The sequence below is a fragment of the Mastomys coucha genome, unplaced genomic scaffold, assembly GCF_008632895.1.
Source record: "Mastomys coucha isolate ucsf_1 unplaced genomic scaffold, UCSF_Mcou_1 pScaffold16, whole genome shotgun sequence".
Taxonomy (NCBI): Eukaryota; Metazoa; Chordata; class Mammalia; order Rodentia; family Muridae; genus Mastomys; species Mastomys coucha.
In genome coordinates, this window is record NW_022196898.1 from 37,490,686 (window position 1) to 37,501,640 (window position 10,955).

Here is a 10,955-nt window from a genome sequence, read left to right on the forward strand (position 1 = left end):
AAAAAAAAAAAAGAAAAGAAAAGAAAGAAAGAATAGTTATAGAGGGCTCTAAAGAAATTTTGTTTTTGTGGGTTGGACCCACCAATATTTACTGTCAGAAATTAAACCTGAAATCTGGGCGTGGTGAGAGAAAGAACAGATTTAGAAAAAAAGTGTGGCCTTGCTGCAGATATTGTTAATGTCTGACACTGTAAGATCCTGGGCTTGTCAGATCTGTACTCATTCTGATGAATGTCCCCTGCTACATACACAGCTTGCTTGTTTTAGTTTGGTTTGGTTTGGTTTTTGGTTTTTCAAGACAGGGCTTCTCTGTGTAGCCCTGGCTGTCCTGGAATTCACTCTGTAGACCAGGCTGACCTTGAACTCAGAAATCCGCCTGCCTCTGCCTCCCAACTGCTGGGATTAAAGGTATGCACCATTACTGCCCGGCCATGCACAACTTTCATAAGAGAGTAAATGAAAAGAGCAAATTGACACTTTATAGAGATATGAAAACTTTCTAATCTTTCAGGGAGTCATGAGACCACGTTTTTGAGAACTGGTATATTACAGGGATATTAGAATAAATATGCCAAGCATATAGTAGATACTCAATAAATGGCCAGGGTGGTCAACTCTGGTAATTCAAGGAAGGAGATTTAATCTGAGAGCCACCAGGAAGAACAGAGCAAGCTAGGAACTGGAAAGGGTGGACACACTAGGCCGACTACAGGAATGTGAGGTCCGAAACAGCCGTAAAGATTAAAGCTGTGGTTTCTGAGGCCAGCTGGTTATCGAAATGGACATCTGTTGGAGCCAGGGATCCACAGCTCAGAGTAGGTGATTGGTTAGCTGAGACCCTGTGACCCACTTTGAATGACAGGATAGGTGGGAGGGGCCAAGCTGCCCTGCTGTCTCCCTTTTGCTTCAAGTCTTAAGTGAGCTTCTAAAACTGAGCAAGTGAAAGAGGGTGCAGAACTGCTTGGCACATATGGCCCCTTGGGCATCCAGGTTCCTGGACAGAGCTCTGTCCTGGTTGTTAGAGGGATGGAGGGATGGAGTTTGGTGTTACCTTTGGGCAATATGCCATCTGATGAGGTACAGTCCTGAGAGGTCTCTGGGAGTGCAGGAGATAGACTCAGGGATCCATCCAAAGGACAGGGGATGGGGATGGAGAAAGCCTAAGGGAATCCTTAGCCAGAGCCATGCTCCCCTGGGGTGCCATCATGACATTCTTGGATGGCTCAGGTGCCTCTCAGGGGACCTTGGAAGTGAAGAAGAGTTCTAGGGGTTAGGATTAGGCTGAGGTGACAGGGAAAGAGGGAGCTGAGACAGATCATGGTCAAATGAGAGCCAGGTCTGAGAGCCTGCAGCCCTAAAGCCGACCATTCCTGAGTACCTACTAGTGTCAGGGCTGAGGGTAAAAAGGTGACTCCAATATCGCCTCTGCCTTTCAACTACTCCAAGAGCTGAAATACCTCATTACTGAAGGAAAAGATGCGTGTGAACATCTGTGGGTTATAGCGGAAGGCACAATCCCACACTGAGCACATGCAGAGAAGTCAGGTTTCCTGAGGACATTGGCTGCCAGTCACCAGCATCAGCCAGCTGTCCTCTACAGGGTGGGTGAGGGTGGAGCTAGTCCTTGAGAACAGAGAATGGGTGAGGAGATTTGGTGCCCTGTCTCTCTTTTCCCTGGGGAGGGAGGCTCTTAGGAGCGAACAGAGAGGGAGCCTCTCCCTTGTCCCTCATTCGTTATAGTCCTTAACCCAAAACCTTTCCCTCCTCCCAGTTTGGCAACAATCCCTTCTCTTCCCTGGCCGGGAACTCCGACAACTCATCCTCCCAACCTCTTCGGACTGAGAATCGAGAGCCCCTCCCTAACCCCTGGAGCCCCTCGCCCCCCACCTCCCAGGCCCCCGGGTCCGGTGGGGAGGGCACCGGAGGATCGGGGACCAGCCAGGTGCACCCGACAGTCTCGAACCCCTTTGGGATCAATGCGGCTAGCCTGGGGTCAGGTATGTCCTAGGGTGGAAGGAGCTTAGTGGGGTCACACCAGGGCAGCCCTTCTGCCCCAGGACTGAGTGGGGTCCACACTGCTCCAGTGATTTGAAAACAGGTGAGACTGAATTAAAGCTAGAGAAGGAAGGGCTCAGCAGCCTGGGGTAGTAGTCCTCCCTTTACAGGAGGAAGATGTGTCTAACCACACCCCATATCCCCTAAAGACCTAAGTGATGGCTCAGGAATAAATCAGGCCACGCCTCCCAGCTCCATGAACCTGTCTGGTACCATCCAGTGTAAATGGGTCAGAGTGGGAGATGAGGATTAGGGGGAGGGGTTGCAGAATAATCAGGACACATCCAGAGATGGCAGCTGTGATGTCAGAAGAGAAAGATGTGCAGGGTGAATACACACGGCTAAGCCCCAGGGGATTCTCTGCACTGTGACAGGACAATGGGACAGGCTCCGGTTCCCTGATCTCCGTGCACTCTGGGAGATACTCTAATTGGGAAAGTCTTTTCTTTCCCCTTAACACGGTTCCTTATTTCCTAAGGGAGGACTTGTTCTTGATCTGTGGCTTAAACACTATCTAAGCATTGGGGGATCTGGACCATCTCCAGGAGAGGGGAGAACCAAACGGCAGCTCCATGTCTCCTGTCCAGGCTTCAGCTGCACCACTGCAGTACCTGAGTGAGGTTGGGGTTGTGAAGCAGGCATCTGCTGCTAAGGCAGGTTTAAAAGCCATTGCTTTCCATGGCATTTAGCTCTTTCCAGCTCATACTGTGTCTGAGCTCATTGTGGGCACAGTCCAAAGGCCATAACTCAGACTTGGTTTCTAGCCAGTTAGCCCTTAGCCAAATTGATGGGACAAGTCCAGGATAAATCAGGTTAAGCTAACCTCGGAGCACGGAGCACTTGGCCCCACATCATGGCACTGGGTGCCTATTTGACCATGACCACCCAGTGTCTGAAGTAAGGTAGATTGAGTGAGGTGTCTGGTTTCCATTTGGACCCCTTTCTTCCTGTTTTGTCTCTGCCTCTTTGTTCTAGGGATGTTCAACAGCCCAGAAATGCAGGCGCTCCTCCAGCAGATTTCTGAAAACCCGCAGCTGATGCAGAATGTCATCTCAGCCCCTTACATGCGTACCATGATGCAGACGCTCGCCCAGAACCCTGACTTTGCTGCTCAGGTGTGAAACTGCTGAAGGAAGTGCTTCTGGGGCAAGGGTTCCCACGAGGGAGCAGTTTGCACTGGCACTGAAGCATTCTGGGGCCAGACTGCCTAGGTTCATGCTCCATTCAGCCATGTGAGCTAAGCAAGTTTAACCTCCCTGTCTCTGCCACAGCTCCTTCCCTGCTGGGATGGAGGACTGCAGGAGCTTGAGCATGGGACACCCTGTAGGTTTGAAGTGGTAGCTTATGTGACTGTCAGAGGCAGCCTGACTCCTGCTCAGCACATAGGCCCATTTCTTGTCACTGCCCCACACGGGCTTTTGTGGAGCACTTTGAGATTTCTTGAAGGGCTGGTCAGATTCCCTGCAGTAGCTGGAGTGCTGAGGAGGGTCCGCTGCTGTGGGGAACTTCCCAGGGTTGGATGACCCAGGCCTCCCTGCCCCCTTCACACTTGCAGATGATGGTGAATGTGCCGCTGTTTGCAGGGAATCCACAACTTCAGGAGCAGCTCCGCCTGCAGCTCCCTGTATTTCTGCAGCAGGTGAGTGAGGTTCACAGAGGGGGAGCCCCATGGCCAGAGTTAAGGCCCCAGGTGTAGCTTACTGGCTCTTTTCCTGCTTCTCCTGGGGTTCTCTGCTTGTTTCCCAACAGATGCAGAACCCAGAGTCTCTCTCCATCCTCACCAATCCCCGGGCCATGCAGGCCTTGCTGCAGATCCAGCAGGGACTACAGACCCTTCAGACTGAAGCCCCTGGGCTGGTACCCAGGTAAGGAGCGTCGGTGGGCACGTTTCTCTTTCTCTCTTTAACACACACACACACCATTGTACCTTGGGCTGGGTCTGCTTTTCAGCCCAGGCTAGCCTCAAACTTGGGGTCCTCTTATCTGAACCTCCCAAATGCTCAGATGACAAGTGCTGCCCTCCACGTCCATTTCCCACCGGGTTCTGCACTGCTATTTCCTAACTCTTATTCTTTTCCTGCCCAGCCTTGGCTCCTTTGGGACACCCCGGACCTCAGTACCTCTGGCAGGCAGCAACTCTGGATCTTCGGCTGAGGCCCCCACTTCTTCCCCGGGCATGCCAGCCACATCTCCTCCCAGTACGGGTTCCAATGCCCAGCAACAACTCATGCAGCAGATGATCCAGTTTTTGTCTGGAAGTGGGAACTCCCAGGTACACAGGGCGATTGCCCCCTGAGCATTGTCAAGGGCAGTCTTGCAGTACAGGCAGCAACACAGGCCTCGCAGGAGGCAGATGTGGCTGTAGGACATGGTCCACCACTCACATTAGCTTCGGCCAAATGTCCTCAAGTGGGGTTTCTGCAGATTGTTTTTTTTTTTTCTTTTTGGTTTTTCGAGACAGGGTTTCTCTGTGTAGTCCTGGGTGTCCTGGAACTCACTCTGTAGACCAGGCTGACTTCAAACTCAGAAATCCGCCTGCCTCTGCTTCCCAAGTGCTGGGATTAAAGGCATGTACCACCACCGCCCACCTTCTGCAGATCTTTTTGTTTAAAATTTTTTTCAAGACAGAGTTTCTCTGTGTAGCCCTGCCTGTCCTCCAACTCACTCTGCTGGCCTTAAACTCAGAGATCCGCCTGCCTCTTCCTCCTGAGTGCTGGGATTAAAGACATGTGCCACCACAGCTAAGTGGTTTGTATAGCTTTAAAGTAGGGTAAGAATAGTGGCAGTGCTCAGCCCATGCTTGGTACCATGTTGTCACAGGATCAGTGTCAATACTGATGGGGAAAGCCTGGGACGAAGAGGTTAGTTAACTGGCTGCTCACTCAAATGGATAGTGAAAAGGGAAGGCCAGGACTTTAGGTAGGCACAAGGTGGCTTGGCATCTCTGACCTCTGCCTCTGTGACTCTTCTGGAAACTTCTGGACTATTCTACAAACACTTGTAAATTCTAGGAAAGCTGAGCCAGGTTGATCTCCAAGGCTCATCCAGTCCAAATTCTGAGATAGAGAAACAGCAGTAAGCACCAGGAAGGGCTCTGACTCGGTAGGGCCTGTGAGGCCCTAGGCAATGTCACACTTCCCTGTAGCCATAGTCAGGTAGGCAGTGAGCCCTGCCCTTCCTCTTGTTCATCATGACCTCTTGCTCATGATCAAGCCTGGTGCTTGCCAAACATCCCACAGGAAAGCATTCCCAGGAGGTATTTATAGGACTATGTGGGAAAGAAAAGGCTCATGTTCTGTTAATCATTTTATTCCTCACAGCGGGTTAAAAAAAAAATCACACATGTTCTTCTTTCCTGGGCCTGCCTCTCCTCTGACCTTTCCTTTGACACTAGTGTGAAGAATGTCAGGAGGGGCGTGGTTAGCAGACAGCCTGTCTGATTGTTGCTCCACTCTGGGCTGTATGTTTGTGCTTGCACATGTGCATGCTACATACCCAGCCCAGCATTAGAATTTTTAAATTTTTTGCTTCTTAGTTTTTTTGAGATAGGTTTTTCTATATAATAGTCCTGGTTGTCCTGGAACTCAATTTGTAGACCAGGCTAGCCTTGAAGTCAGAGATCTGCCTACTTCTGCCTCCTGAGTGTTGGGACTAAAAGTGTGTGGCACCATGCCCAGCCTCTTGGATTTTTAATTTTTATTTTATATCTATCAGTGTTTTGCCTGCATGTATGTCTGGGTACAAAGTGTGTGCCTAGTGCCCACAGAGGCCAGAAGAGGTGTCAGATCCCTGGAAACTGGAGTTACAGACAGTTGTGAGCCTCCATGATCCTGGGTCTCTGGCAGAGTAACCAGTGCTCTTAACCAAATCTCCACCCCAGCATCGGTCTTTTGAAGCATCTCTTAACATCTGGAAAGCATTTAGGAACAAGCTGACGTAGGTCTACCAGGGACTTGGAAAGTTTAACCAAAATATTGTCTGTCTTATGGTTACAGTTATTTACTAACTTGGGAAGTAGGCGCCCTGTCCTTCACTGGCAGCTCACTTTTCCTCACTGCAAGCATGAGGTGCTGGAGTGAAGGGGGGCAGATAGGCCAGCGGGATGACACGAAAGTGGATTCAAGGGTCATCCTTGATTATGGTAAATTAGGAACCTACTGATATTATATAAACACTTAAATTCAAACTGTTCCTGTAGGAGGCAGGCATAGTGTTCACACCTGTAATCCTAGCACTCAGGAGGCTAAGGCAGGAGAATTGCAAATTCTAGGGCAGCCTGAGCTACATAACAAAACATTCTCAAAAAGGAAGGAAGGAAGAAAGGGGCTAGCCTGAGAATAGGTCCATGCTCATTTGTCAAGTCCTGCCTCCTCCAGGTGCCAATGCCAGAAGTGAGATTTCAACAGCAGCTGGAACAACTCAACTCCATGGGCTTTATCAACCGTGAGGCCAACCTACAGGCCCTAATCGCCACAGGAGGGGACATCAATGCCGCTATTGAAAGACTCCTGGGCTCCCAGCTCTCCTGATCCCTTGGCCCGTGCCTCCTGCCTTCCCCACCTCTCAGTGCCAGCCTTTGGCTCCTCTGTCAAGCCCTACCTTCCATGACCTGTCTTCTTTGACCCCTATGAACAGAACAGCAGGGTGACTTCCAAGGCGTGTGCCCAACCCAAAGCCCTGTCCAAGGATTTTGATTTGTTTGCTGTCTCATGAAATCTCTCCTGGTCGTCTTGGAGCAGAGCTATCTAGTGTGCACAGTGTGTCAGTTGGCCACACCTCCTTACCCACAAGTACCTTGGCAACATGCATTCTTCTCCAAGGGACTGAGAGGAGGACCCCACCTGGTTAACCGGAAGTCTTCCATCGGTATCACTAGAGTTTAGCTTGCCTTACATGACTTCTACTTTCCTCCTCTCTCCCTCACCTCAGCCCAATCAGTTTGAATTTCACTCTTTGGCCAGGTGCTGGTGAAACTTTTTCTCTACCCCTATACTGGTTCATCCAGCACTTTTTCGTGGGCTCCCTTTGGAACTCTGAGGCAGGGGAGAAAAGACACCTGTCCTCGTCCTGTCTGAAGGGAGCAGTGAGTGGGCACTCTGGGCAAGATTATCAAGATCAAACAAGACCAGTGGGGACTGGTGCTCCAGAACAACCGCTGAGAGGTCTCGGAAGCAGGAGCTGGGCAGACAGCCTGAGCAGAGGGCTTGGAAGTCAGGAGTTGACAGAGTCTAGGAAGACCAATAGATTTCATGGTGGAGAAGCCAGGCTCAGGCCTGTCAGAAGAGAGACCAATGGACTTTGAACCGAAGAAAGGAGCTCAACAAAGCTGAACCGTGTGACCCACAAGGAACCAGATTAGCTCCATTGTTCCCAAACATACGTGCGTTCACATGCATATTCCCATGAGCCCAGGCTTCAAACTCCGGTATTCTGACCCCCTCCCCCTTCCAGAAGATCTGACTGGGTTTCTTGGCATTGTAGAAAATCTGTATATGCGCATACATGCAAGCTGCTGAGGTGTGTGATCTTTGTTGGTTTCTGGTTCACAACTTTGTCAGCAGAGAGGAGTGGATACAAGGGCCAATCTAGTGGAAGAATAGCATTGAGGGAGCTGGGTCCCCAGGCCTCTGTGTATTGGGTAACCAGAAAACATTGAGTAATTCTAGTGCTAATGGCTCTGAGTGGTACCCTGGCCACCATTGCTTCCTTGGTGAAATAGTAGTGAGGTTTCTCCTCCAGAGCTCCCGCCTTTTGTGCTTTGCCGGTTCTGTCTAAGAAAGTTCCATTTGAGGAGAGGTGAGGGGCAGATGCCTTTGGTATGGAATAGGGCTTTGCTCAACTGGAGTACCGAGGAAACCACACCACATTGTCTCCGCTGTGTGGTCCAGGTTATGAAGGACCCCTGGCTGAGAGACAGAGGTAAGAAAAGGCATCCTGCTGTAGGGAAGGGTCCCAGGCAGTCCAGACATGCCTTCCCCTCTCTCTCCCAACACCCACCCTGGCCTTTGTAAATAAATAATGTGATTTTTGTTGTGAGATTATATTGGTGTTTTGTCTGTTTGGTTTTTTTCCTGAGGGAGGAATCATGCTGAAGACATACCACTGTCTGTCTTGAGTTGGGTTTGGTGTTCTGAGAGGGTGTCCCTGAAGACCAAGCTGGCCTAGAACTTGCAGCAGCCGTCTGCCTCAGTGGCCAGGGGATGGGATTGAAGGCTGAGCTGCCACGCTTGCCTTATCTCTTTGGCAATGGAGCTATCTGTAGTGTCTGGTGATGTAAGAATGTGCCATACAGCCGGGCGGTGGTAGCCCACGCCTTTAATCCCAGCACTTGGGAGGCAGAGGCAGGTGGATTTCTGAGTTCGAGGCCAGCCTGGTCTACAGAGTGAGTTCCAGGACAGCCAAGGCTACACAGAGAAACCCTGTCTCGAAAAACCAAAAAAAAAAAAAAGTAGTAGCCTTGATACATGTAGCACTTAAGCTAAGTGAGTGGAGTGAGAGTTAGCCAGCCATGTTCTGCAGCATGCCAACCTATTCAGTGAGTCCTTAACCTGAGCTTAGATTGAGAGGCCAGTATTAGTGTCTGCTCAGTAAAAGGAAACAAAGCTCTGCAAGAAGTGGCCTACATCCTAGACCTGGTAAGTCTTAGTGCAGGCTGAGCATGGTGGAGTGTGCCTACAATCCTAGCACTCCAGAAGCTGAGACAAGGCTTGGGCAAAGTAAAACCCATTTTCCAGATAGGGGAAGGAGGGACCGGAGATACAAAAGGCCCTACGTCTAATTCTGGGTGCTGGAGGGAGAGGAACTGGGGTTTTTGGAGAGATGATTGATTGGAGACTGGGGCAAGTAGACTGGCCAGAGCATCTTTCAGGACATAAAATAAGGAAGTGATCTAAAACAGCAGCTCAGCCACTAAGAGCACAGGGCTGTTCTTCTACCTCTAGATTCAGTTCCCAACACACACGTGGCAACTTAGCCATCTGTAACTTCAGTCCCAGGGGATCCTAAACTCTCTTCTGGCTTCCTCAGGTACTGCACATATGTGGAACACTAACACACATATAGGCAAATGGTGCAGGATTTTAACCCACCAACTCGCCACAGTGCCAGACCACTCTTCCGTACTCCTGCAGGCCTACCAACACTATCAATAATACCACAATTTACAGGATGGCAATACAATAATTTCAGAGCCAATTGACAATGATAAAAGCTTTATTCCAATATTTCTTTCTTTTTTTTTTTTCTTTTCTTTTTTTTTTGGGGGGGTGGAGGGGTTGAGACAAGGTTTCTCTGTATAGCCCTGGCTGTCTTGGAACTCTGTAGACCAGGCCTGCCTCTGCCTCCCAAGTGCTGGGATTAAAGGCATGCCTGGCATATCCCAATATTTCTAACCTTGTGAAATCATAGCTACTTGTAGCTGGTAAATGCCACACTGGTACACATCCAAAGCCATCTTGGTTCTCCTCTTTACCCTCTGAGCCATTTCTCCAGCCCCACATTGCATTTTTTAAATGAGTTACAACAGATATAATACCTTAAACAAGAGCTGAGATATGTATACAGTATGTGGTAATAAAATATAATCTTAAGTCTGTATCAATATAAAAAGTCCATAGCAAATGTAAAATATATGGCTTCTTAATGCTCTTTGGTCTAAAAATAGATTCAGGGCTGGTGAGATGGCTCAGCGGGTAAGAGCATTGACTGCTCTTGTGAAGGTCCTGAGTTCGGATCCCAGCAACCACATGGTAGCTCACAACCACCCGCAGTAAGATCTGACACTATCTTCTGGTGTGTCTGAAGAAGGCTACAGCGAGCACTGGAGCGAGCAGGGCCAGCAGAGGTCCTGAGTTCAATTCCCAGCAGCCACACACATGATGGCTCATGGCCATCTGTACAGCTACAGTGTTCTCAGACACATAAAATAAATCTTTAAAAATAGATTCAATAATCTACCCTTTTTTTTTTTTTAAGTGAGCCTTCATGTGGTTGTTGGGAATTGAATTTAGGCAGATGCGCCAGAAGAGGATGGATGGTTGTGAGCCACCATGTGGTTGCTGGGAATTGAACTCAGGACCTTTGGAAGAGCAGTCAGTGCTCTTACCTTCTGAGCCATCTCTCCAGCCCTGTCTTATCATTCCAGTATCCCCCTTTTCTTGTTATCCCTTCTCCCCTCTTTTTCCACTAACACTAGATAGGAGAGAAAGACAGATACAGGAAAGAAAAAGAAAGAGAGAAATAAATCCCTGAATCTAACCGCCTTTGTTTCCCCCTGATCAAGACCATTAACAACTTGTGACGAACCCCCCTACCCAACCTCCCCCCCACACAAAGAACAATGCCAAACATCCATCTTCCTATGAACAACCAGTTTGGGGACATGGAGTGTTATCCTCTTAAAATTGACTCCTATTGTATGGAGGCAGCATTCTTTTTGGGGGGCCCTAAGAAAATTGGGATATTGGCCAAGTCCTAGGAAAGCTAGCTGCATCATTTGTTGTCCAGTCTCTGTGTGATGGGAAAGTTCAGGGCTTACCTGCAGTCCTAAATGGAACAGTTCCTGATGCTAGATAAGTTGGAGTCAGCCATTTTTAAGCTGTTCTTGAAGCAAGTGATGAAAGAGCTATCGAGACAGTCTGAGGTTAGATCAAGCAGGATGCTGGAATAAACATGACTCAGCACCTTGAGGGTGACTTTTGTCAGGGATGCTTCAACTTCACTGGTGTCTGCTTGTTTTTCTTCGTGAACATACAAGCTTTTAAAGGTTACACACATGTTTGCATTAACACACATATGGAATGTATAGTGTGTACACTTCATCTAAAGATGATTCTGGCCGGGCGGTGGTGGCGCACGCCTTTAGTCCCAGCACTTGGGAGGCAGAGGCAGGTGGATTTCTG

The 10,955-nt window shown here is 49.2% G+C and overlaps 1 protein-coding gene across 1 annotated transcript in view; it reads left to right on the plus strand.

The window, feature by feature from the left end:
• Ubqln4 (ubiquilin 4) overlaps positions 1-8,096 on the plus strand; it is a 16,341-nt gene extending 8,245 nt beyond the window's left edge. Inside the window, exons 6-11 of the mRNA XM_031374402.1 lie at positions 1,772-1,997; positions 3,031-3,170; positions 3,611-3,694; positions 3,805-3,920; positions 4,141-4,327; positions 6,432-8,096. Coding sequence (XP_031230262.1) covers positions 1,772-1,997; positions 3,031-3,170; positions 3,611-3,694; positions 3,805-3,920; positions 4,141-4,327; positions 6,432-6,584 — 906 coding nt within the window. The 3' untranslated portion in view covers positions 6,585-8,096. The remainder of the gene's footprint in view (positions 1-1,771; positions 1,998-3,030; positions 3,171-3,610; positions 3,695-3,804; positions 3,921-4,140; positions 4,328-6,431) is intronic.
• Positions 8,097-10,955: the final 2,859 nt, after the last annotated feature.